Source organism: Pseudorasbora parva, chromosome 22 (genome assembly GCF_024679245.1).
Source record: "Pseudorasbora parva isolate DD20220531a chromosome 22, ASM2467924v1, whole genome shotgun sequence".
Lineage (NCBI taxonomy): Eukaryota > Metazoa > Chordata > Actinopteri > Cypriniformes > Gobionidae > Pseudorasbora > Pseudorasbora parva.
In genome coordinates, this window is record NC_090193.1 from 29927623 (window position 1) to 29955115 (window position 27493).

The 27493-nt window shown below is 37.6% G+C and overlaps 1 protein-coding gene across 2 annotated transcripts in view; it reads left to right on the top strand.

The window, feature by feature from the left end:
* The window catches only part of ttbk1a (tau tubulin kinase 1a), a 32445-nt gene extending 5023 nt beyond the window's left edge, over window positions 1-27422 (top strand). For both annotated transcript variants that reach the window (XM_067430898.1, XM_067430899.1), the window contains exons 2-15: window positions 2481-2633; window positions 6080-6227; window positions 7492-7565; window positions 7793-7933; window positions 8060-8164; window positions 10294-10359; window positions 10482-10574; window positions 10702-10827; window positions 12340-12494; window positions 13259-13457; window positions 13547-13713; window positions 14080-14623; window positions 23708-25212; window positions 26078-27422. In XM_067430898.1, coding sequence (XP_067286999.1) covers window positions 2565-2633; window positions 6080-6227; window positions 7492-7565; window positions 7793-7933; window positions 8060-8164; window positions 10294-10359; window positions 10482-10574; window positions 10702-10827; window positions 12340-12494; window positions 13259-13457; window positions 13547-13713; window positions 14080-14623; window positions 23708-25212; window positions 26078-26516 — 3831 coding nt within the window. In that variant the 5' untranslated portion in view covers window positions 2481-2564 and the 3' untranslated portion in view covers window positions 26517-27422. The remainder of the gene's footprint in view (window positions 1-2480; window positions 2634-6079; window positions 6228-7491; window positions 7566-7792; window positions 7934-8059; window positions 8165-10293; window positions 10360-10481; window positions 10575-10701; window positions 10828-12339; window positions 12495-13258; window positions 13458-13546; window positions 13714-14079; window positions 14624-23707; window positions 25213-26077) is intronic.
* Window positions 27423-27493: the final 71 nt, after the last annotated feature.

Below are 27493 nucleotides of genomic sequence, written 5' to 3' on the forward strand. Positions count from 1 at the left end.
AAAACCTTTTCTATCTTATTTGTCTCTGCTGCTTCGGACATGACTATATTATCCGACGAACAAAGTTGGGCTCGCACGTCCGAATGTAAGGAAGTGTGTGTGTTGGTGGAAGTGACGTATATGCCGTAAAGCAGTCGAATTTTGTAGTTCTTTTCTTTTTCTCGGGTTACTACCCGAAACCCGAAGTTTAAAAGTACGATTAAAAACGATACAGACCCCATCAGGCTATGGCAGACGTGTCATTCAACCTATTGTAAGTCGATTTATCATCACAAGAGTCTTAAAAAATATATTATGAAGGTTGAAAAGTTACCTAGTGCTGCTTTAAACCAAAAATCGTACATATTGTGCCTTTAAGTACACAATCTTGTACCATTGTCTTTATGTCCGATGTTGCATTCACCTCGCAGCTGGTGGATTTTGTTCATGGCTTTTAACTTTTTAACTCTTACTTTTTATAAATCCCTGTTGATGAAAAAAATACTTCCGGAACCAAGGTTGCTGGAAAAGTGGGCAGGCACTGTTGCACTCTATGGCAATTGACGATTGGCTGTAATTGAAGAGATTGAAAAGTGAGGCATGAGATATAATGGACAAAAACAAGTTGAAAAGCTTCATGCTTTTACACAGGCTGTTATAGTCACAACAATATACTTCAGCTAGATTAAGAGCCTATTGATAACCAGCCACTAAAGGGTGTGGAAATGCTGGCTTGATGAACTTCAGTTGTATCTCAGTGTTCAAGAACCAACACATAGTGATTAAACTCTTCACTGCTCACATTCTTTTGCCAACTCATGTGAATTCGGACCAAACCATATTTCAATGTTTTATATTATCGTAAATAGCATCATTCCTCCCTGTCACTGCCTGTGTAACATTCAGACCGACATTTTCCAGTTGTTTTCTACAAATCTCCTTGTTTGTCTCTATCAAGGGTATATCAGTGCAGGTGTCAGTAACTTGGCACATGAGTTGGCAATATTGCGCTCTGTCACTCTTTTTGGCTGAACTTTGTCTACCTTATGTCATAGTGCAGTTTGTTCCTAGATTGTCCGTAGAGCACTTCTCTAAGATGCTGCACTAGAGACTGCAGTTCTTGACAGATGCTGGGCTGGGCATGAGTTAGCGATTGAGCTACTGAATCTGAGCCGAGCTAGGCCCTGCATGTTTAATCAAAAAAAAAAAAAAATGGTGCTGCATGACAAATAGCATGTTATTGGGTTCTTATATGCATCTTTCTTAAACTTATAAGAGAAGGTAACTTCAATATTGAAACTTGGAGTAAAGTTTCTATACTGTATTAAACATTTAGTCTCTAATTTTAGTGCCGAATTTCATTTGTGTTAAGAAGCTAATGTTTAAGGTAAAAGTTTTAGCAGGGCAATGGTGTTTAAGAATCCAATGACCAGTATGGTTTATTGTCGATCACCTGGTTTAAGAATTAGAGAACGTGAATCTGTAAAAAAAAATATTGGCCAAACTGATTATCTATTTACAATGGCAATAGTATTTGGCTGCTTAAGGCTGCTTTTTAGGGATGCACAATATATCTGTTATTAGCTGATACTGGGTATTTAAAGTCATTTTTCATGTTTGTTTGTCCTTTTGTCATCTAACACTCAAAGTTCACCTTTAAAAACACTAATAATTTAATAACATGCAATCTTTAGACTTAACATGTGATTTTGCAATCTTCTCAAAATTAATATCTGAACATATAAACAATTTAACACTTATAACCATAACATAAAAATGATTATTGGCTTATTTGTATCAGCCAGAATTTTAATATCAATGGATCCGTTTTTTTATTTTTTTTGTCTGGCATGGAGTTTGAATACCATTGCTGTAGGGAAATAAGCAAAATGCGTTCATTTTAATAAATGCTAACGTGGAGGTTGTTAATTCATATTTTAGATGTGTTCATAATGGTTTCTCTTTAAATCTTATGAGAAATGCCCAGCAGACTTAATGTAACTATCCCCTTATGCACATCGTAAGCTACTTGGCCTTTTTTGCTGTTAGAAATATCCTCACTGTTTGTTAATGCAGGCTAGTGCGGTTTCATTACTTTTTTATCCACGTTTTCTAGACATTTCTTCCACTGTTTGTGGCCATTTTATTTGCGCAGGTATTTGGGTCAAAAAGTATGTGGGTCAATGGATGTGCCTTGTAGACTTTTTCTTTGTCTGCTAACAGCATAGTAACACTCTAATGCTCAAAGCAGACTTTAATGTCAGCATTTTGCCTCTTAAATATGTATCAGTAAATAACTGCAGGAATAAATTGGTGTTCTTATATCATAATTTCTTTTTAAATCAGGCATTCCAAAGCTAATCTTTGGAATGTTACCGTTCGTTGAAGTTTGACTGGCAGTTGCATGTAGAAGCCAGCTCAACTGACCAATAGCACGTCGGCAAGGTGGCAATAGTGATGGGTAAATATGTAATTTAACACATTTCGGTGGCTTTTCACAGATAAATGGCTCGTTTAAGCTGGGGGCTGCCAGAGTGCTCTCAGGGTTGCAGTGCCTAGCACCAGCTCTGCAGGACAACGCCAACATGAACGGCACTGCAGAGCAACAGGACATTCTGCCCCCAAATTGCACGGTCAAAGAACGATGGAAAGTGGTAGGTATTCAAAAGATCTGGACATGACATTTGTACACACAGGGAGACACATACACACTGAAGTTGTTTTGTGTAGAAACAATTTTCACTCAGAAATTGCACAAGATATTACAGAGAAATGGCAAGTAACACATTGAATTAAACTTATAATTATATAGTATTTATAGCATATTAATATTTATAATTTTTTTGCAGAATATGTGATATTTGTTTTATTTAGGAAACAAAAACATTTACAGTGCAGATGTAACACTCCAAGATAAATATAACAAAATAAAACATCTTGATTGCTTTCACTAGTTTGACCTAAAAATATTGCAGAATCCTAAATATACATTTCACAAAACTTCTCTGTTATACATTTCTTAACTCCCTAAATGTCTTGTTTATTTTCATACTTAAATAAAATGTTGAATCCCATGTTTCTATTTTACATGTGGATTTTTTTTTTTTTTTTTACAATAAATAAAAATAAATAACTTTAATTGATTGGTTTGGTGTAGAACTTTTTTAATAAAAGTGACAGGAAAAAAAATCACTTGCAAATAAATACTTTTATTTTTTAACTGTCCTGAAAAAATCTATCATGATTTCCACAAAAATAATATTAAGCAGCACAACTGTTGTCAACTGATAATATCAAGAAATGTTTTTGAACATTGGAATTTCTGAAGCATCATGTGACACTGAAGACTGGAGTAATGATGGAGAAAATTCAACTTGCCAACCACAAGAAAAAATTATAATTTTAAAGCATGTAAAATAGAAAACAGTTTTACATTATAATATTTCACACTTAATGTATTATTATACTGTATTTTAGATCAAATAAATGCAGCCTTGGGGAGCGTAAGAAGTTTCTTTTTAAAAAACTAAATGGTTTACCGACCTTAACATTTTTAAAATGTGTGTATATACAGTGAGGAAAATAAGTATTTGAACACCCTGCTATTTTGCTATAAGTTATAAGTTGTCCCACTTAGAAATCATGGAGGGGTCTGAAATTGTCATCATAGTTGCATGTCCGCTGTGAGAGACATAATCAAAAAAAAATAATAATAATCCAGAAATCACAATGTATGATTTTTTAACTATTTATTTGTATGATACAGCTGCAAATAAGTATTTGAACACCTGAGTAAATCAATGTTAATATTTGGTACAGTGACCTTTGTTTGCAATTACAGAGGTCAAACGTTTCCTGTAGTTTTTCACCAGGTTTGCACACATAGCAGGAGGGATTTAGGCCCACTTCTCCACACAGATCTTCTCTAGATCAGTCAGGTTTCTTGCCTGTTGCTGAGAAACACAGAGTTTGAGCTCCCTTCAAAGATTCTCTATTGGGTTTAGGTCCAGAGACTGGCTAGGCCACGGCAGAACCTTGATATGCTTCTTACAGAGCCACTCCTTGGTTATCCTGGCTGTGTGCTTCAGGTTATTGTCATGTTGGAAGACCCAGCCTCGACCCATCTTCAATGCTCTAACTGAGGAAAGGAGATTGTTCCTTAAAATCTTGCAATACATGGCCCCGGTCATCCTCTCCTTAATACAGTGCAGTCGTCCTGTCCCATGTGCAGAAAAACACCCTCAAAGCATGATGCTACCACCCCCATGCTTTATATGGGGATGGTGTTCTTGGGATGGTACTCATCATTCTTCTTCCTCCAAACATGTTGAGTGGAATTATGACCAAAAAGTTCTATTTTGGTCTCATCTGACCACATAACTTTCTCCCATGACTCCTCTGGATCATCCAAATGGTCATTGGCAAACTTAAGACTGGCCTGGACATTTTTAAGTTTAAGCAGGGGAACCTTCCGTGCAATGCATGATTTCAAACCATGACGTCTCAGTGTATTACCAACAGTAACCATGTATTACCATGGTAACGGTGGTCCCAGCTCTTTTCAGGTCATTGATCAGCTCCTCCCGTGTAGTTCTGGGCTGATTTCTCACCTCCATTAGGATCATGGAGACCCCACAAGGTGAGATCTTGCATGGAGCCCCAGTCCGAGGGAGACTGACAGTCATGTTTAGCTTCTTCCATTTTTTAATGATTGTTTCAACAGTGGACATTTTTTCCTCAAGCTGCTTGTCAATTTCCCTGTAGCCCTTTCCAGCCTTGTGTAGGTGTACAATTTTGTCTCTAGTGTCTTTGGGAAGCTCTTTGGTCTTAGCCATGTTAGTAGTTGGATTCTTACTGATTGAATGGGGTGGACAGGTGTCTTTATGCAGCTAACAACCTCAAACAGGTGCATCTAATTTAGGATAATAAATGGAGTGGAGGTGGACATTTTAAAGGCAGACTAACAGGTCTTTGAGGGTCAGAATTCTAGCTGACAGGTGTTTAAATACTTCTTTGCAGCTGTATCATACAAGTAAATAGGTAAAAAAAAAGCATATATTGTGATTTCTGGATTATTATTTTTTATTAAGTTACAGTGGACATGCACCTATGATGATAATTTCTGACCCCTTCACGATTTTCAAGTGGGAGAACTTGCAAAATAGCAGGGTCAAATACTTATTTTCCTCACTGTATTTGTGTAATTTCTATAATTAATTAATTAATATATTAAATAATATTGTATAATAAGATAAGTTGCAGATTTTCAGTAACATGATATGGGGGCTTTTCAAAAAAAAAAAAAAAAAAAACTATGCGGGTACATATAGATAAAGCTTCCTATCTTTTCTCTTATGCTCTGAGGAGATTATGTAACAGTAAATCGCTCTTTTGACCCCAATCACTGGAACTGTCTTGTCAAAAGACATCACAAAGAGATAAAAATCCACAACAATTTCCAGTACAAGGGAGAAGAGAATCTTCTCACATGACTGCTTACTTCCAGTCCAAGTATAAGTATAAAAGTGTATAGAGAACTAGACAAGTGACATTACTGACCATCAAATAGACATGATGATTTATGAAAGCAAAAGACTTCTGATTTACTTTCTCCTTTGTTTTATGGAAATGTATTACTCCATTGTGCGGATATGTAATTTGTGACAAATTTATGCAAAGCTGACTAATGTTTGTTCTGCAGTGGGACTGCTGCAATATTGCGTATCCCTGATCAATAGATGTGCAATAGACACGGATTATCTACAATAACATGCAGATGTAGAAGAGATTCTGTTGCAGTGTTATTCGTTGAGCTTGTTGTTTTAGCCTGAATTGAAATCAATATCTCGGGAGAGTAAAATAAAGGTATTATTGACGCACTTGAAATGTAAATATTACAAAGGGCTTTTTGATGTTTCCCAGTCGCTTCTTTTAAAAGATGCTTTGCAAAGCTGCGTGCATTTTTATAAGATCATCAAACATTGACAGCTCTTAGATTGTGAGAACTGTTTCTCTGACTCCAGCTCATACCTGAAATCAATACCAAATGAAGCAGAAAAAATTCAGGTAACATCCTGTCGTGTTTCTTTTTGATATACAGCTGAAGAAGATAGGAGGAGGGGGGTTCGGGGAAATCTACGAGGCGTTGGACCTGCTGACTCGCGAGAATGTGGCGTTAAAAGTGGAGTCAGCTCAACAGCCCAAACAAGTCCTGAAGATGGAGGTGGCAGTTCTGAAGAAACTGCAGGGTAAGCCGTGGTCATCATTAGGTCTCGGTTTTTGGTACAGCATTAACATCACTTTGACATTGACATGACATCACATTGTCCGATAACCAAAGGCAAGTTCCCCACTGAAATGCACATGGTCATTCTTGTTATACAGTACCTTTTGAACTCCTGAAAACTGTATTCTTATGTTGTAATTTAAGGAACTACTTCTACAACTTGTAAACAAGTCTCTTAGAATGTGTTTAATCAATCAATAGTGACGGTAAAAACATTCATAATGTTTTTGAACCTTCTATTCATCAAAGTGTCCTAAGAAAAAAAATGTCTACACTTGTTTTCAACATTAATGATAATAAGCAAATCAGCAATAGAATGATTTCTAAAGGATCATGTGACACTGAAGACTGGAGTAATGACGCTGAAAACTATAGCGTTGCCATCCCAAGGATAAATTACATTGTAAAATCTATTTTAAAAAACTGTATTTCAATCAAATAAATGCAGCCTTGTTGATCTATTTTATAATTTATATATATACTGTATATATTTGTACCAGCTAGTAAAACCATTCTTATACAGTACTGATTTTCTGCAAATGTATCATATGTAAATATATTCATCAACATTTACTGATGTGTTGGCTGTTGTTTTCCCATCATTATGTAACTTCCTGGAGGATGATTTGTTCAGTTAAAGCACATTGAGGACAGGATGTAAAGTGACATTGAGGACACAGGAAAAACCTATAAATTGATTTGTAATTAAGACAATATTCCCTTAAAATATTTTGGAATCATTACAGGACAGATAGACTCAAAACAGGAGGGTTGTGTTTCAAAATCTTTTTAGATTAAGTCGAATGCTAGTTTATGCAGTATTTAATTAGACATCATCATGACTGAGGCATTTATTGAAAGCTTTAAAGACTGACCATCCCATATGAGTGGACCATGTGCGTGGCACATTGTATATTTAGCACTGTGAATGAAGCGGCAATAACACAGCCTACGTGACTGCGAACATGTGAAGCAATCATACAGCCCAACTTACACTCACAGACACACACACATTCTGATGATTCAGTTCAGCCATTAGTCATCAGTAAAAAAACAAGCAAAAAAGAAGTACAAGTTGTCACATAATGGCATGTAATATAAAAAAGTGTTGGTTGTCCAAGTATACATATTCATTGGCCATTTAATCAGCCTGTCTAATAATGCTATTCTTTAATATTTTTTTAATATAGATTACCTGCACATGTTAATGTTATTTTCTTTTTTAGGTAAAAACCATGTGTGTAAGTTCATAGGCTGTGGGCGAAATGATAAATTCAACTATGTCGTCATGCAGCTGCAGGTAAACGTCTCCTTTTCATAATATATTAGGCACATATAAAACTAAAACTCATACACAGCAATGCAAATAAGTAATCCTTAATTCGATTAGTGGTGATATTTGAAACATTTTATAGATACACCATAGATCACCATCACATGCTGGTTTCTCCCAAATACTGAAGCCGTGCTTTGTACTACTGGTGTTATGGAGGTGTGAGGGCTTCACTTACACTTTATCACTCTCAGGGTAGAAACCTGGCAGATCTCAGGCGAAGTCAGCCACGTGGCACCTTTACCATGAGCACAACCCTCCGCTTGGGAAAACAGATTCTAGAATCCATTGAAGCCATTCACTCTGTTGGCTTTCTCCACCGAGACATCAAACCGGTAATATCTAATAGCTTTCCTGAAAATGTAATTGTCTTGTGTATATTATATTAAGATAATGCCACACTGTCATTTGATTTCCAGAAGTGATTTTATTTATCAAGGATGTATGGATTTTCTTTCCAGTCAAATTTTGCCATGGGAAGGCTCCCTTCAACATACAGGAAATGTTATATGCTCGATTTTGGGCTCGCACGACAGTATACAAACACCAATGGAGAAGTCCGACCGGTATGTCACAGTTTGATTCCTTTTCAGCATCACTCATTGTTGATTAATTATTTGCTGGTTAATTGTGTTCATTTGTTGTATGCGCTAAATAAAAGTACTTGTTTCCTGCATTGTAATGAAATATGACATTTCTGTCATTCATTATTATTGATTACAATACAACCATATATTAAGTCGTCTTTTGATTGACCTCAAAGGTCTGGTTTTATTAAGAAGCTGATTTATTTAAACAATAAAAAGCAATATTCACTGTAACAGTGCAGTCTGGCAGAGAGACGAGCTGAAAGCTCATGAGAGGTTTACAGAGCGCTGTGAATCTGCGGTTTCCTCTTTTAGCTCATCACAAAGAGCTCTTCATTCGCACATGTTCCTCTCTTCTCCATCCTTCACACCATCTCTCTATTTCTCTGTACGTGCAGGTTTTAGTGCAGCGGTATGAATATTTAATAAGACTGCATGCATCAGTGAGCAATGCCCCCAGGTTCAGCCTGAGAGGGTGTAATATTTTCAGCCCTCTTTCTCTCTCTCTTTCTTTCTCTCTCTCTCTGTTGCTCCCTCTTTCTCTTTCACCGTTCCTTTCTGCACAGCTGAGTCAGCTGCACTCATCGATTCAGGCAGGAAACTGAGTGTCATCCTCTATCTATCTATCTATCTATCTATCTATCTATCTATCTATCTATCTATCTATCTATCTATCTATCTATCTATCTATCTATCTATCTATCTATCTATCTATCCATCTATCCATCTATCCATCTATCCATCTATCCCTCTATCCATCCATCCATCCATCCATCCATCCAAGCTAAGCAATGCAGTGCTGCAGCACTAAAGTGGTTTGCCTCAGTTTTTCTCCTGCAACCTTCGGGAGCTGTTGTCTGTTGAAATTCTTCTTTAAATGCCATTGCAGCATGGTTTCTCGTCCATTCTGTGGTGCATCATATTTATGAGATATGAATAAATTATTTCATGATTATAAATAGCGTTGTGTCCTCAGAACTGTAAATGTTGCCTTTTTTAAATGCATATAGTATGAATAGGACAATTAAGGTCCAGAGTCATATGCTGCCATGCTTGTTTGTTAATATATGTGGATGTTTGTATGTTTTAAATTGTACTTCATTTTAAAATATAACTACTTTTTGTTATACTAACATTTTCTTATGGACATCATTTGAAGTAAATTGCATGGGGTCATTTATATAATTTTGCCTGGTGCAGCCTTTCTTTTGTTTGACCATCTTGTCTTATTTTTTTGCAGTTTTCGTTTGGGGTTTTAAGTTATGACTTGCATGTCTGACGTATTTCTCCATCTGTTCCCTTCTCCCCCACACTCTCACCAATGGAAAGACTTTCATTGTGAGTGACTTCATGGATTTCTCATCGTTTTATATCTGACCTTACATTTATTAATTTAGTGATATATATATATATATATATATATATATATATATATATATATATATATATATATATATATATATATATATATATATATATATATATATATATATAAAGACCAATTGGATTAGATCAATTGAAATTTTTGCACATTACATTCATTCCACATTTCATTTTAATTTGAATTCTTAATATTTTTACATTGATTAAGCTCATTTAATACATCTGTGTTAAAGAAATGTTTGTGAGATTTATTTTTGAGAGTTTGACCTTTATGTTCAGCAACAGTGCAGTTTCTATAATTGGCAGTAAAACACTAAACACGGTAAGAGAATATTAACTGCATCCAAATGAAATGTCATTTGTTCTGCAAAACAGATGTTACTTGTCATGTCATTTAGTTAATCAAAAATAAATTACTTAATTTGGTCTCATTGGGAAACACTCATTCATGCACAGACACACAGGTACATTTATGTGACGGAAGGTGTTTACCTTTTGCGTTGTGTGTTCAATGTTCTGGAAGAATGGAACGCTGTTTTCAGTAGTGTGTGTTGTGCAATGTGTCCTTCTCCTGTTGCTACAATACCACTAAAACAGTCATTGAATTATTAATGAATAAAATCATAATGCACAGTAGTATTTTTGTCTGATTTGTTTTGATTTGATAAGTATTGCAGAAATAAAATGTATTTATCAATGATCAAAATACATTTTTCTTCTTTTAGCCCAGAACTGTTGCAGGATTTCGAGGGACTGTTAGATATGCATCTGTGAATGCACATAAAAACAAAGTAAGTGCTTAGTGTATGTCTACTTATTATCTATTTATATCAAATGTATTTTACAGAATACACTATCATCTAATGATATGTAACTATTAATTTTAATAGAATTCTTGTGTTTGTTTTTACAGGAAATGGGTCGCCATGATGACTTATGGTCATTGTTTTACATGCTCGTTGAATTTGCTGCTGGGCAGCTGCCATGGAGGAAAATCAAGGACAAGGTGTTCTGACTTACCTTGCCTGATTTGAAAATCAGTGTTTTGTTTTGTTTTTGTTTGTTTTTACAAAGTGTTATTCTGTATCAGATCACCATTGTTGAAATCTACTGTTGTCGTCTATATCATTTAGGAGCAGGTGGGTCAGATAAAGGAGCGCTATGACCATAGGATGCTGCTTAAACACATGCCATCAGAGTTTAATGTCTTCCTGGAGCATGTTTTAGGCCTTGACTACTACACCAAACCCGACTATCAGGTACCTATGTTTACCAAATAGATGTGTACCTGATCGAATAGTTAAATAGCTTTTTGTATTGTTATTTCAATGTTTTTCAGTCTCTCTCTCTCTCTCTCTCTCTCTCTCTCTCTCTCTCTCTCTCTCTCTCTCTCTATATATATATATATATATATATATATATATATATATATATATATATATATATATATATATATATATATATATATATACACACACACACACACACACATTAAACAGGCATAACATTATGACCAGGTGAAGTGAATAACACTCTTTATCTCTTCATCATAGCACCTGTTAGTGAGTGGGATAAATTAGGCAGCAAGTGAACAATCTGCAAACGTAAGGATTTGAGCAAGGGACAAATTGTGATGGCTAGACTACTGGGTCAAAGCAGCTCTTGTGGGGTGTTCCTGGTCTGCAGTGGTCAGTATCTCTCAAAAGTGGTCTAAAGAAGGAACAGGGGTAAACCTGTGATAGGGTCATGTGTGGCTAAGGCTCACTGATGCCCGTGGAGAGCGAAGGCTAGACCGTGTGGTAAGATCAAACAGATGAGCTACTGTAGCGTATATAGCTCAATAAGTTAATGCTGGTTCTGATAGAAAGGTGTCAGAATACACAGTGTATTGCAGTTTGTTCTGTATGGGGCTGCAAAGCCACAGACCAGTCAGGGTGCCCATGCTGACACCTGTCCACTGCCAAAAGTGCCAACACTGGGCATGTAAGCGTCAGAAATGGACCACAGAGCAATGGAGGAAGGTAGCCTGGTCTGATGAATTATGTTTTCTTTTACGTCACGTGGATGGCCGGGTGTGTGGACATTGCTTACCTGGGGAACACATGGCACCAGGATGCACTATGGGAAGAAGGCAAGCCGACAAAGGAAGTGTGATGCTTTGGGCAATGTTCTGTTGGGAAACCTTGGGTCCTGCCATCCTTGTGGATGTTACTTTGAAACGTGCGACCTACCTTAGCATTGTTGCAGATCATGTACATCCTTTCATGCAAACAGCATACCCTGGTGGCTGTGGCCTCTTTTATCAGGATCATGTGCCCTTCCACAAAGCAAAAATTGTTCTGGAATGGTTTGAGGAGCATGACAAATCTGAGATGTTGACTTGGCCTCCAAATTCCCCAGATCTTAATCCAATCGAGCATCTGTGGGATGATTTTAACAAACAAGTCCGATCCATGGAGGCCCCACTTCAAAATGTACAGGACTTAAAGGATCTGCTGCTAACATCTTTGTGCCAGATACCACAGTACACATTTAGGGGTCTAGTGGATGATTCTCAGTGGGTCAGGGCTGTTTTCAGCAAAAGGGAGACCAACACAATTTTAGGCTAATAATGTTATGCCTGATTGGTGTAAATATGAATATTAAATATTACATATATGAATAATAAACATTAATGTATAACTTTATCACTGTGTTATAGCAGAATTACATGGCTACATTTCATCATACTGATATGAGTGGCCTTTTCTAAGATGTCTTTTCTGTGCCAGCTCCTGATGTCAGTGTTTGAGAACAGCATGAAAGAACGCATCATCACAGAGAATGAGCCATATGATTGGGAGAAAAGTGGGACGGACTCCATGATGTCTGCCACAACACCAACAGCAGCACAACAGAACACACGACCTACAGTGGCTATGGTTGGGTAAGAACTGCATGCTTGTGTGAACACATCATGTTGCATATGCATGTGGATGTGTGACTCCATGTGGGACTTGTAAATCCATCCATCCATCATCCCATTCACCTTGTCATCCATCCAACCAGCCAGCTTCCTTTATTGTTAAAGATCCTCATGTACACAAAACCCACACTAATTCACAGGCAGCCTCTCGGGAGACTTTGTTACTTGTCGTACATTGTCACAAAAAAGCCATACAGATGGATGAAAGGCATGACTAACATCTGAAAAACTAACATCTAACAACTGAGACAAGCTTGAATCTGTTGTCTTATTTGTTTAACTTAATTAGTGTTATTTGCATACTGATACATTTTGCAAACTGATTTATTGGTCACAAACATTCAATGCTTCTTGGAACATTGTAGCTAGTTTTCAGAAGGTTTGCGTGTTTAGAGAGAAAAAAAGTTACTTCGGATGTAAATGTCACTGACTTATTTTAGTCCATTGCAGTTCTGGAAAGGCAGAGTTGTTGTTTTGCTCCAGGACATGAAGAGCATTTTACCATGACAGAAAAATGTGTCATGACTTTTGATACTTAATTTTGAGTTCCCCCTTTGATACTTAATTTTGAATGTGATATTTACAGAAAATTACTCCATAAAGGTGACAGGTGTCGTTCCTTTTTCCAATTATGTTTCCCAAAACATCATCTAAGGTTATTCAGTGTCAACTTGATTTTTTTTTTTTAAATTGAAATTGATTATGATCTGTTCTTGGACCTTTAGGGTCATAAATGTGACCCAGATGCCTGGTGACCTTCAGAGGGAAAATACAGACAACGTTGTACAGCACGAGCACCTAAGCGATCAGGAAAACGCCCCTCCGATTCCGATTCGAGATGATGGTAGTCAGTTACCTATTGACGCAGATGGATGGGAAGAGACAGATTTTAATCGCAACAAACTCAGGATTAACCTTGGAAAGGTGCAGAGCATGCCAATTAATTATTTTGCATGTTTATATTTTAGAAAGCTTTATAATAACATTATAATGTCTTTGATTTTGTGTTGCAGGGAGGTCAAGACGAAGATGGTAGCCGCGGTGTGTGTCCTGTGTCACCACAAAGGGGAGGACTGGACTCTCCGGGTATGCAGGTGCACTCACTCAGGTACCGACGGGTCAACAGCCCTGAATCTGATCGCATATCTGCCGCTGATGGACGGGATGGTTATGGGCAACGGTGGGTCAAAATTTCTCATAATACATAACGTGATGCTGTTTTTGCGCTTCATTGAAATGTATCTTTTAAGTTTCACATGTAAAGAGATATTGAGTGGGCTATTTTCATTAAAGAAGTTTAATTCACTGCATTATTCAAATAAAAGCATTACAACATGATTATTTAATATATACACTACTGCTAAAAAACTAAGTGGTCAGTAAGATTTTTTTTAAAGATTCAGCGAGGATGTTTTTAATTGATCAAAAGTAACTGTAAAATATTTATAATGTTACAAAAGATTTATATTTAAAATATAATAGAATAAAAAAATAAGTCTTTCTGTCTATATCATCATTTAGTCTGATTTATTTATTTATTTTTCAGCTCTCGAATGGACATCCTGGGTTCTCCTTCTCGGCATGTTTACTCCTCCCAACCAGCTCAGATGCTGTCCGTTGACGGTTGTCGCGGAGACCGTGGTCGTAATGAGGCTTCTGCATCAGTGGACCAGGAAGCCCACAGCAATGCCTTCATCCGCTCTGTCCCACTCGCGGAAGAGGAGGACTTTGACAGCAAGGAGTGGGTAATCATAGACAAAGAAACGGAGCTCAGAGACTTCCATCACCTCCCAGGGGCCGAACCCACCACATCCGGCACCACGGATGAGGAGCCGGAGGAATTACGCCCTCTGGAGGAAGGAGAAGAGCGGCGGAGACATAGGGGGACGGATCCGTCAGTGAGGCCCAAGACGTCACACGGCGACCGGACTACGCGAGGCATGCTGCCCCTAACGGAGGAGGAGGCGTCCAGAAGGAGCGGGAAAGGCCAGTCAACATCAGTGGAGAGCCCTGTGCAGTCACCCTGTCACTCGCTGCCCTCAGGACGGCCGCGCCGGAGAGAGTCGGAATCCAACGGACCTCAGAGACAGGTAAGATTATCCTGCACTGACTAACCTGCACTGACATTCTTAGCCTAAAGATGGAGTGCATTGTTGGGTTTGAGGTGAGTTTTGAGGTTGAAAATATTTGATGGTGGTAAAGAAATCATGAGGTCCAGTTAGATGCGCTGTTTGACTCTTTGCTGTGGTGTGCGACTGTGCGTGCAGTGTTTTCGAGCTCATGATATGCTGAAGAAAATGATCTGGATCAGATATTAAAATAAGATCAGGAAAAGGATGTTTATTGTTCACAAACCAGCACTTATCAGCTGAGTACTGGGTTTTATCAGCTCGTCATGGGATGAATGATAATGAAATGTCAAATAAGATTATTATATAGGATTACTATACTGTAACTTCTTTATATTATCTTGCTATTTTGTTACTTCTCTGCTTAAATATTAATAACAGATATTTTCAAAATTATATTAATATATTTTAAAAACATATTATTACAGGACTTTACATTTTTTAAATATTTTAGATTTTAATACAGATAATAATTAAAAAACTACCATTCAAACATTTTGAGTCAGTAACAGTATTGTTTTATTTTAAACTGTAGTAATATTTCACATTAGGAATTCTTACTGATCCCACATTTTTGGACAGTTATGTGTCTGTATGTAAATGTTTGTAATAAGTTGTGTAAAATATATAACTAAACCTATAATCCTCTTTAGAGCACTTTCTATCCTCTTTTAAATGTGGAGACTGATCTTTACAGCTTCACACAGAGAATGAACTACATCAGGGATTTCATGTACCTTAGAAAGAAATTTGTTCACTTTCCACTTTTTCCAGGAGCGAACATGAAATACTGGTTGCAGAGACATAAGTGCAGGAGACTTGGTTTAGCTTAAGTCCCGTTCATAGCTCTTTGTCAATTCTTAAAATAGCTAATATATCTTTAAACCAACTTTTTAATCAATATAAAACCAGTGCTTTGTGAGGGGGCGGTGCTGTTATCTCACTCCACTATTTACAGGGTGTGTGCCTATTTCTTTCTCTCTTTCTTTTCTCTTCGTCTGTCACTCTCTCTTTAATTCACTGTCTGACACACAGACTCATGCCTCATCTCTTCTTTTCTGACCATCAAACATTTGGTTTTTACATGATTTGCTACAAATGTAATTTTGCAAAACGTTTTTGTATGCAGAAGTTCAGCTGTAACTAATGGGGTATTCAAACTGCTCAAAGGTCATGTACACACTACAAAGCTTTGATCAGTTATCATTTATAAAAAAGGCGACTTTCATCCTACAGCCTTACGATATGGAGGTAAGCATAGTGGACACCAAACATGGATACCAAAGTCTCAGTGACTGATTACAGTGCCATTTGTTATGAAATCATTTATGCTAATTGAATTGCATTAACTAGCTGCTCAGTTTAATTAATTCCCAAAAATGAAAATTCGGTCATTAATTACTCGCCCTCAGGTCGTCCAAACCCGTAAGAGCGTTTTTAATCTTCAGAACACAAATTAAGATATCTTTGATGAAATCTGAGATCTCTCTGACTCCACATAGACTGCAACATAATCTCTACTTTCAAAACTCAGAAAGGTAGTAAAGCCATTGTTAAATAGTCCATGTGACTATTGGTTTGGACGACATGAGGGAATCAACATTCTTCAAAATATCATGTTTTATGTTCCTCAGAAGAAAGAAATTCAGTCAGGTTTGGAACAACATGAGGATGAATAAATAAAGACAGCATTTTCCTTTTAAGAGTGAACTCTCTTATTTACCATTCTAGAACTGATTTGACTTGTTTAATTCGGTTTTCACTCCTGTAATGACTGAACTCAGTATGAACAGAATGGGAATAAATGTAGCTTCAGTGTGTACATGGCCCAAAAATTTTTTTTCCTTCCAGATAAAATTACTAGATCATTTTTTAACTCTGTAGAAATATCCAGGTTGTTTTTTGTTTTTTTTAAGTTTTCATAAAATAAAAAAATTAAAAACACAAACTTGTGGGGCTAAACCAGACCTTTGCTAATGGGATTTTGGGGCTACGTAGTTCTTGTCCTTCAGAAAAAAACACTTTTTTACCTCAGTACTGTGTTTGTGTCTTTGACTGCGTTCAAATCAAGGGGTCTACTGCTGAGCGTTTCTACAAATTTCTTTAGCTCTGACTGTGGTTTGTCTTTTTAGGATGCTCAGCACTAAACCATTCAGTAAATCTGTGCACTGATTCACATTAAAGTTATTCATTTTCATATTTTAATGTTTGTCATCCCTCATAGTCCAAAACAAAATGTGTGAAAAGATTTCAGACACTCCTTACCACTAGGGTGAGCCAGATGACATATAGTAGACCAGCAGTTTTTCTAGTGGATAGCTAGTTTATTCCTCTCATTTTACCCATGAGAAAATATAGCAGAAAACATTTCGGGGGCATTTTTCTGAACTCTGTTTGGAAAAAAACTTGCCCCTTACATTGTTTCGCTGTAAGGACAGTCACAGCCTTTTCAAGCTGAAATGAGATTGCTGGATTGTCTCTTTTGTATGATAGCCAAAACCTCAAATCAAAACAGATGAGGATGCTCATTTTTCCAGCAGTCTTCACCTTTTAAATGCCCACTGCCTTTTGCTCGGCCTTTCGCTCAAAATCACGTATGACACGTTGATTTCACCCATGGAGAAAATACCAAGGCTGCCGCTGGAGCCACAAAAGAAGAGTGAAAGAGGTGTTTGCGGTAAGCACAGTTTAGGCTAGTCCATTTTGTACCTGTTTGATGAACTTGCTCATTGTTTTTTCATATTTGATTTCAGTTTGTCATCATTTTATCCATATTTACCCATTTTTATCCATGTGTGTTTGTGTGTGTATGCCTGACCATTCATTTTTCTTAAGTTGTCCAATGACGGTGTGATGATACCGATCGGCAAAATGGTTAAAGTACTTTTTGTCTGGAATCTCTCGGCTCATTGTCTTGTACATGGTCACATATGGCACATTTTTGAGAGGTGGATCTGCATCAAACGAACAGCCTCTGTGGAATTGAGGCTCTCAATGTTGGCTGCCCAACCAAAAAGAAAAAAGAAAAAAAACATAGCTATCCCTTTAGCTTTGTCTCTTGTGAAAACTTGTTTCCAGGCAACCCATCGTAGGTCTGTGTAAAGAGAGCCCGTTCCTCTCTTTCCTCTGAGTGTTTGGCGTTCTCCTCACTGCATGCGACTGGGGAGATGCCTTAAATGTTACAAATACAAATCCTCCGTTAAGCCCGTGAATTTCAACGCTCGCTCTCTCCTTTTATTTCAGCTGGATGATGAAAGGCCTCACTCTGGCCCACGCTCCAACCAGCTACGACGTCTCGCCTCCTACGTCTTCTCGTCCTCGACGCTGGAGACTGAGCAGTACCCTCACCCCGGAGGATCCTTCATCCAGCGCAGCCGGTCGGCCGAAAGCAGCCCGTCTCACGGTAACCTCCGATCGGGCTCGAGACGTCACGCTTCCCTGCAGCCGCCTGGAGGACAGCGCAGCAGGCCCTCCGTCATCCTGTCGTCCCGTCTGCAGATCCAGCAGATGCTGGCCAAACTAATGAGCAAGACCAGCTGAGAAGAAACTACATTAGCTTTCCTCAACTGGTCTTGTTCATTAGTCTTGCACTGGTCTTGCTAAACAGATCGTATGTAAGACTAGTAAAGACTCTCTTTTTTTTCAGGATGAAGAATTATTTTCTGGGAAGGATGTAGTCTTTTCTGATGCAATAAACTGTAGAGGGCTGTAAGAAAGTAACGACATGTTAAAGGGAATGCTGTGCTTTTACACAAGCTGTTCATATCTGGCACTTTCTGCTTGCTATGAACAAACGCTTTAGTCATTTCAATCACTTTGTGAGTAAAAATTTAAAGATTTTTATAGCCAAAATTCATTATCTGCAGTGGCTATTCGTGTACCTCAGTTGCACGTGTGTTGCATTTGCAGCTGTGGTCAACCTGAAACATACCTGAAGTGACCAGCTGCTTTTAATATGCAAGTTATTTAATTGTCTTCCATGCAAAAAAAAAAAAAAAAAAACATGAAAAGGTTTTTTTTTTGTGTCCTTGTTATTTTTTGTATTTTAATTTAGGTTTCAAACACATTTTAAGCCATCATCCATAGGTCATAATGTTCCTAACATACACAGACTTTCAATTTCACAAAGAAAATAATTTTTTCTGTGATCTAAAGGTGCTTTGCCTCACAAAGGAGATGTTATGCAAGTTGAATGGAAGTGTTTTAAATGTAAAATGGAACCATAGGAGCAAAATGGAATAATATGTCTACGCTTTTATAACTAATGGAGTGGCATACTGGAGTCTGGTTATCTAAATATGAGATAAAGGAGTCAGCTGTTGTGTCACAGTCGTAAAGTAAATGAAAGATTAGCACGCATTTTGGTTTCTCTGCCACTGATTAAAATTAGTATAGCCATAAAGTAAGCAAAAGCAAAAAAATGAATTTATATTTCCCTTAAATAGCATCTTTTCTTTTGAGTCTTTAGACAAAAGCTTTCATATCTTATTGAATCATATATGTGCATAGAGCTTTGAATGCATTGTGTAAGCATTATATCTCATTGAATACCTCCTAGTTAGTCTCGGGTTGGATGGACAGTTTTATGTTATTGAGTAGCAAATGTATGTGTGTGAGACTGCTGTAGGGTCTTTAGAGTACTGTTTTTCACTATTGCACTTTAAAAAAAAGACGCCGAATTGGAGCCATAGCTGTTTCCTCTGCGATGTGGAACAAAAAAGGTGACTGACTGCAATAAGATGTAAAAGGTGTTTTGGAATTGAGAGGTACTAGATGATAATTTTCTCAATTAAAATCCACCAGTGTTTATACTGAAAAGGTGAACTGAAAATAAGGGCATATTCTAGAAAATGTTGTGTACATTAGACATTCAGTGATTAAAATACACCTTTGTTGAATAATCTTCATTTTTTTCATGCTTAAACAACCTAGGCTTGGAAGTTAAATGGCTCTTGCAGTGTTATTGTTGTAGCAGGTCTTTGGCAATATAACATAAAGATGCATGTCTGAATTGTGAAAGTTGATGGAAAATGTATTTATACTTGCCTTTCGGAAGGAAATGCAAATGAAAGGGTCATTAACCGTTTAGAAAACCATTTACTTTTGCTAGATTTTTTTTTAAATAAATACATTTGTTTATATTTTTTAAAAATAAAAATGTAACTGCTTTTTTGTTGCAAAGGAAGTGTTTATAAAACATGGGATTTCAGAAAAAGTGTATTCGAAAATCTGTTGTTTGTTGACTCAAGTCAGTTTTAGAGTGTGTACTGCAACTTTCCATGATCACATTTGCTGAATTGTCCATCTTCAGTGAGTGAATAATATTTGAAACTGTATTAGAACAGAAATGATACATGACTTTGTTTCTGTATGTTTCTGGTACTCTCACAGTCATGGCTTCTCACATGAATGTACTGTTATACCCAGACAGGCTGCTATCTCTTGCACTTGTTTTGCACATCTGCTTTTGCCTGGTTTACATCACTATATTTAGCTATAATTGTACAGCAATGACACTGACATTAACGAAGAAATGTCGTTATTGTTGAGACTGTCCAGGTCTGTTGACTGGGAAGTACTGGAAAGACAATGCAGTTCAAAATCCTGTTTTTGCATGACTAACAAATGAAGTTGGTCCATGAAAGCAAATTAAACTAAGACAATTTTTATGGCTTATGTTATGCCTTTATGTTTCCATGAATTGTACATTGGTTATTGATTTACATACTAAGTGATCAACATTGCAAATTCCTTGATGTCTTTTTAAAAGCAAAATATTCAGTTGACAATATTCAAAATATTTAATTGAAAAATAAATTTGCATAAAAAAATCTACCATAACACAATGGTAGCATGGCTCATATGTTCTTTGTTTGTAAAGAATATTGTAAAATATTTTATTTTATTTTTATGTACTGTTTACAACATTTTCTAAGGCCTTTTATTTTATTTCCACCTGAACATCTGCATGTTATGCTCTGAAATACCAAAAAGAATGTAATTTAGTCGATCACATCCCACTAAACTGCTCTTATGAGTTTTTGATGGTTTTACTTTATGCCTATACACAATGCCTTTGTCACAATAACACCTTTTAGATAGAGGAAAATGCTGTATCATAGCTGTAATGTGCATGTTGTATGATAAATTGATGATTGCAGGGTCATTCTATATAATGTATGTAGTGAGATGTGAGGGATCAAGGACGTTTGGAGCATAATCATGCCCGCAGGGAGTGATAAACTTAACTTGGCGTTGTGAGAAGCTTCACTGACAACAATGAACTCTATTATGTATACCGATACACAGCTGAAAAGCAACAATGTACACAAAACAACAGACAAGCTCTTAAAGGAGCTGATACAAGCACCGACTGTTGTCAATATTCAATGTATTCCGTATATTTGCAATTTAAAACAAATGTGTCAATGGTTACAGCGCTAATTTGAAAGTGTCTGCTGTAAAATAAAAAAGTGTAAAAATAAGTTGCAGAAGGTTTTATTTATGTAACCGGGCAAGTCACTTAAGAGCAAAATTTTTATTTACAATGACAGTCTGGTATTGCTATGTAATGTAAATGGGCTGTGATCTGTTAGATTAATGTACAATAAGCATATTACCTTTTCTATCACAATATCACTGTACAGTATGCTTGTAATATTTCCAAGTAAAGCATGTATTTTAAACTTTTTTTTAAATTATAGGATAATTGTACATATATATATCCAAGAAAGAGAAATTAAATCAATACTTTATAAATAAAAGCATGTTATTTGGTTGGTTTTAGTCTGTATGTATTGTATAGAAAACCTGTATGTTGGATACACTTGAAAAAAAAAAGCTAAATATGACTGGCTGCTGTAAAAGGGAAAATTCTTTAACACATTTTTGTGCCTTTTTTAATGTATGTAATCTAGACAATCTTAAAAAGCTTGTGTATAATTTAAACATAATTAAAGTCTTTGAGGAAAAAATGTTTGTGTTGTGTGGTTGTATAATGTATAAAGCTTTGGAAGCATAAGATCCCACCCTCCCTTCAAAGCATCCCCAAAGCCACACCTTCTTCAAAACACATGAACGCTCACAGCAGAATTTGCAAAGCATCACAAGATGAGATGGCCTTAAACTTCCTTATGTTTCAAAGCACATAACGTTACATTAATAATGAACATAAACAACTTGAAGAGCACTGACCTGTACCACCTGACTGCTGCAGGTTCATTTTCCTGTTGATTGTTTTGTCATTGAAACACAAAAAGACGAGTCACAAACTGCTCCGAGTATAACATCACAGGTTTCCATTTTTTCCAAATTACAGTAGCTATGGAATGAACACGCAGCATTGTACACTGCATTAGGACCGAATGCAATGATTAGACGAACATTGTAAGGTCCTATGCTTTCTACAGATGATATACGTATATATAGTTATAAATAAGTTTAGACCACTTAGCTTAGTGATTGCTATCAGGGTGTGACGAGACTTTTAACCAGCATAACAAAAAAAAGTTGTCTACCCTGCCTTGGTTAGAAAGTGGAAACACAGTATTTACAGTGCATCCAGAAAGTATTCACAGTGCTTCACTTTTTCCACATTTTATCACATGTACATACTGTAAGTATTCATATCCTTTGCTCAATGCTTTGTTAAAGCACTTTTGGCACCAATTACAGCCTCAAGTATTTTTGAGTATGGTGCTACAAGCTTGGCATGTCCATTTTTGGGCAGTTTCTCCCATTCTTCTTTGCAGGACCTCTCAAGCTCCATCGGGTTGAATGGGGAGCGTCGGTGCACGGCCATTTTTAGATCTCTCCAGAGATGTTCAGTTGGGTTAAAGTATGGCTGGGCCACTCAAGAACATGTCACGTAGCTACTCCTTTGTTATCTTGGCTGCAGTATGCCTAGGGTTGTTGTCCTGTTAGAAGATGAACCTACTCCACAGTCTGAGGTCCAGAGCACTCTGGAGCAGGTTTTCATCAAGGATGTTTCTGTACATGGCTGCATTCATCTTTCCCTCGATGTTGACTAGTCTCCAAGTTCCTCCAACTGAAAAAAATCCCCACAGCATGATGCTGCCACCACCATGCTTCACTGTTGGGAATGGCCCATTCAGGCTAAAGAGTTCAATATTTGTTTCATCAGACCAAAGTCTTTCAGGTGCCTTTTGGCATCTCCATGTGGCGTCTGGCCACTCCACCATACTGGCCTGATTGGTGCAGTGGTGCAGAGATTGTTGTTCTAGAAGGTTTTCCTCTCTCCACAGAGAAATACTGGAGCTCTGTCAAAGTGACCATCAGGTTCTTGGTTACTTCCCTGACTAAGGCCCTTCTACCCACAATTGCTCAGTTTGACAAAGCGGTCATCTCTAGGAAGAGTCCTGCTGGTTCCAAACTGGTACTGCAGATGTTTTTTCTGTACCTTTTCCCAGATTTGTGCCTTGATACAATCCTGTCTTGGAGGTCTACAGACAATTCCTTGGACTTCATGGCTTGGTTTGTGCTCTGGCATGCACTGTTAACTGTGGGACCTTATATAGACAGGTGTGTGTCTTTCCAAAATTAGTGTCCAATCATCTTAATCAACCACAGGTGGACTCCAATCAAGTTGTAGAAACATTTCAAGGATGATCAGTGGAAACAGGATGCACCTGACCTCAATCTTGAGTGTCCTGGCAAAGGCTGTGAATGTTATGTGATTGTTTTCAAATTTTATTTTTAATACATTTGCAAAGATTTGCAAACAAACTTTTTTCATGTTGTCATTATAGGGTATTGTTTGTAGAATTGAGGAAAAAAAATATGATTTGAATCCATTTTGGAATAAGGCTTTAACATAAAAAATGTGGAAAAAGTGAAGCGCTGTGAATACTTTCCAGATGCACGGTATGAATGAATGTATGTCCTCATATAACGTATGTGTTCCTGGAAAGTGTTTTCCTGGGAAATCTCACTGTATCAAAATCTCATTGTTTCTCGTAGTTTTTCTTGCATTGCCTTTTCAATTTGGCAGTCTTGTAACTTTTGCATTTGTTTGTTATCTTTTAGGGTCCAACCCCGAGTGAGCCTCTGTTATCACCTACTGACTACAGGACTAAATCCCAATCCTCTGAGAAGGAGATGTTTCATATCCTTCCTAAACTGCAAGCTAAGAGAGCCGACTTCCTCACCGTAATGCTCACAGGAAGCCTACACCACCGACGGGCCTTCACAGCCACACCGCCTGAGACACAAGATGAGGGACCCAGAGATGACGATGTCACAAAGAGTGAATCTAGTAGTGGCGCAAGCGAAAAGAGCACTGAACGTAGTCAAGATGGGGCTCCTTCCACCTTAGTGGCCGATGATGCGCACAAGGAGCCAAAAGAGCCGGGCTCTATCGCTGAAGTAGATCCTGACCAAGAGGATGTCTCGAACACCCTTGTCTTGTTTTCACCAGGAGACACAAAGAAGTCACCAAATGTTATAAATGCGATTGATGTGGATCAAGGTGTGGTGGGATCTGATGCCCCTCAAAATGAGCAGTTGGATGACGTTGGTCGATTAGAAATACAGGTCCAGGAGGACATAAAGCAGGCAGAGAGGTTTTCAGATGCAAGGCAACCTGATGCAAGTGGTGTTGACACATTCATAAAAACGTCTAAACCGGTGATAACCATCTCAACAACTTTGGTGGCCTCAGCCTCAATTGCATCACCCCCTTTTTCTAAAGTGGAGCGAACTTTTGTACACATTGCAGAGACAACCCATATGAATGTCATGTCTTCAAGTGGTGCACAGGTTGCTGAAGTTTTAGAGGTTGATGGCAAATCACATTCCAAGTGGATAAAGGACAAGTTGGTCCTTTCTCAAGAGCCAGGAGGAATAGCAGCATGTGTCCAACCTGAAGTGACTTCTCAGACTCTTACAGAGGAACCTCAGGTACTCAGTGTTCTGCATGGGTCTTTGCCAAATGCGACAGCTGAAAAATGGGATGGACTTGTGGTTCCTCTACCCTTAGAGTCTAGGGAAACCATCCATAAAGGTTTATCAATTGAATCCAAACAGGACAAACAACTAAAAGAGGAAAATCAAGAGGAGAACGTTGTGCCAGAAAAGGTTTCTAAACCTCCACGACCAAGTAGCAAAAGTCGAATTCCTATCCTAGTCCCAGAAGAGGAACCAGGATCTGAAGAATCCCTGTCCACCAAAGAACGACTACGTAGAAGAGCCATGCAGCAAGACCTGGCCCGCCAAGTTGTAGAAAGACAGCGTCAGGGCCGTTGGATGAGACTGAATTCCAGGACTTCATCCTCGTTATCTTCTGGAGACGAGCCCAAGAGACCTTCAGAGACTGTTTCTACTACAGTCTCAGAGGAAGATATTCATGTATCTGATGATTCTCTCAAGAAGCACAAGAAGAAGGCTGAGGAAAAGTACCAAACTGAGTGGCACAGCAGGATTCCACGACCAGTTACCCCAATAAGGAAGCCTTCATCTAAACTAGTAGTTGTAGCTCCTGTTATCGAACCTGATGCTGGAAATGCAAAATTGGGACAAAAGGCAAGCAATGGGTAAGTTCACCTCAAAATAGCTCTTTTTAAACATGTTTGACAGCCACGGTTGTGCACCATTTAGAATCAAATTGAGAATGCATTGAATTTGAATGTTTTTTGAATTGCAACTCTGGCCCTGCTTACATCTGGTATTAACCGTTTTGGTCGATCTTATCACAAGTAGACGATCACTATTTTGTCCACTTTCCTGCTTTCTTTGGATGGTATAGCTAGGTAAATGTATGCTTTTTTTAGATCTTTCAGTCTAGTGGACAAAATAAGCTTGTGCAATTCACATATTAATGTGCCTGGAGACGATGGAAAAACAGGAGAAGAGTAACTTTCGTTTCTGATAGCCCCAAGACCATGCCGAACACAGTGAGTGTGTGTTAGAAATCAGGAATGGTGAGAGAACATTGTGCTTAGTATGTTTTTCATCAGCCGACAAAGTATAAATCCTGTCTGGCTAGCGAACTTCCCATAATGTTTACGTGCTAGGTAAACACATTCGACCACATGAACATTTACACTATGAAAGCAATCTGTTCGAATGTGTTTTCATCTTCCTCTAAAAGTGGTTTAAGTGGACAAGCTCAAAATGTTCTAGACAGCATTTACACCTGTATTTAGAACTGTCCACTTGTGATCTGATCAACCAAAAAGCATATTAATACCAGGTATAAATAGGGCTTCTGTAAAATCCTCTTCCTGTCATTCCGATTCAAATTCAGTTTTCAAATTGGATAAAGCTAATTCAAATTCACACTTAAGAATTTAATGAGAGCCATTTCTTCAATTCAGAATTTTGCACAGCCCAGTTGACAGCACTATAAGTATGATCGCGGTAAATTAAATTAATTCGATTTTGTTTTATTTACCTCAGGCCAAAAGTACAACCACAATCAAGTGCTCCACCACTTCATGCAAGATCAAAATCAACATTGTCTTATTCTACCAAGCCAAGTGGAAGCAATCGCATGCCTCTCTCCTGTATTCCGGCTTCCTCTCGTCGCAGCTTAAGCACCACAAACTGCACTTTCTCTTCCAGCCGTATAGCTAGTCCTTCGCCCCATAGGCTACCCCTACGAACTGCAGTTAGCGAATCTCGCAAGCAGCCGTTTGCCCTCCGAGCCACTGTGGAGCTCCCAATGAAGTCTAGGACTACTACTTGCAGTGGTCCTTCAAAGGATGCCAAACCATCACCAAACCAACCCACCGATACACCTGTCAGGAATCAAACCAAAGCTTCTGCTCAATCGAAGAACACAGTTCCTGTGAAAAGGGAAAAAAGCACAAGCAACAAAACGGCTGCAGCCAGATAAGACACTGTGACTGCTGTTTACTGGGATTGTCTCTTCTCAATTACTTGAACATATTGCCTCAAAATATAATCTGCCCCATTGACAAGAATTTGCTTTTTTATTTAATTTAATGTTCTTCCTAATCAATGAATGGCTATAGTTCTAATTTTGGATTCTGCACCAAATCATTTTATGTTGTACTATAAGGTTAAACAGTGTAGAACTTTCACTTTACTGGAAGTTTTTTTGGAATATAATGAGGAAATGTCATGTTTAGCTTAAACGGTGCTATATTGTATATGTGTTGTTCTGTTGTGCTAATTTAATTTAATATATGGTTTTTGGAGGTGTACTTTATTATTAGTTAGATGCCAAGTTGTCTTTGACCCTTGACACACGATAATAATGTATAATTATTTACAGCATCTAAATCAATCATTCAGTATATATTTAGGCAGCACACATGATTATAAACCACCGGACACACAGAACATTGTAAAATCTGCCACATATCCATGGACAAATGCACAAATTTCCTCTGGTCTGCAGCTCGGCCCTCTTTGTAAACCTTGTGATGATGGGCATGCCTTGTCTTTAGCTTGTTACAAGTGTTTGATGATACTGCTGTATGCTTGTATATATTCTTTTCAGTATTTCTTGCAGAGACCTCTTTATTTTTTATCAGACAAAGGAAATGGTAAAGTATTTGGGTTTTAATTTTCTTAAAGGAATATATTGTGGGTTCTACACTGAGTTATCTAATTTTCTAAGCATGGCAGAAATCACAAATTATTAATAACTGTCAATACAGAATATTTCTAAATGAACAATTTCCACCTTTTGCTCATATTACAATAGTGACATGTTAAGTGAGATTTCTGTTGGATCAAGGAGCATAAAAGGACCAAGTCTTAATCGTGTTATGTTGTTTTTTACTTCTTTTTTTTTTTTTTACAAGTGACACATTTCGTGTTCTTCCCAGTCCTTGAAAACATTTA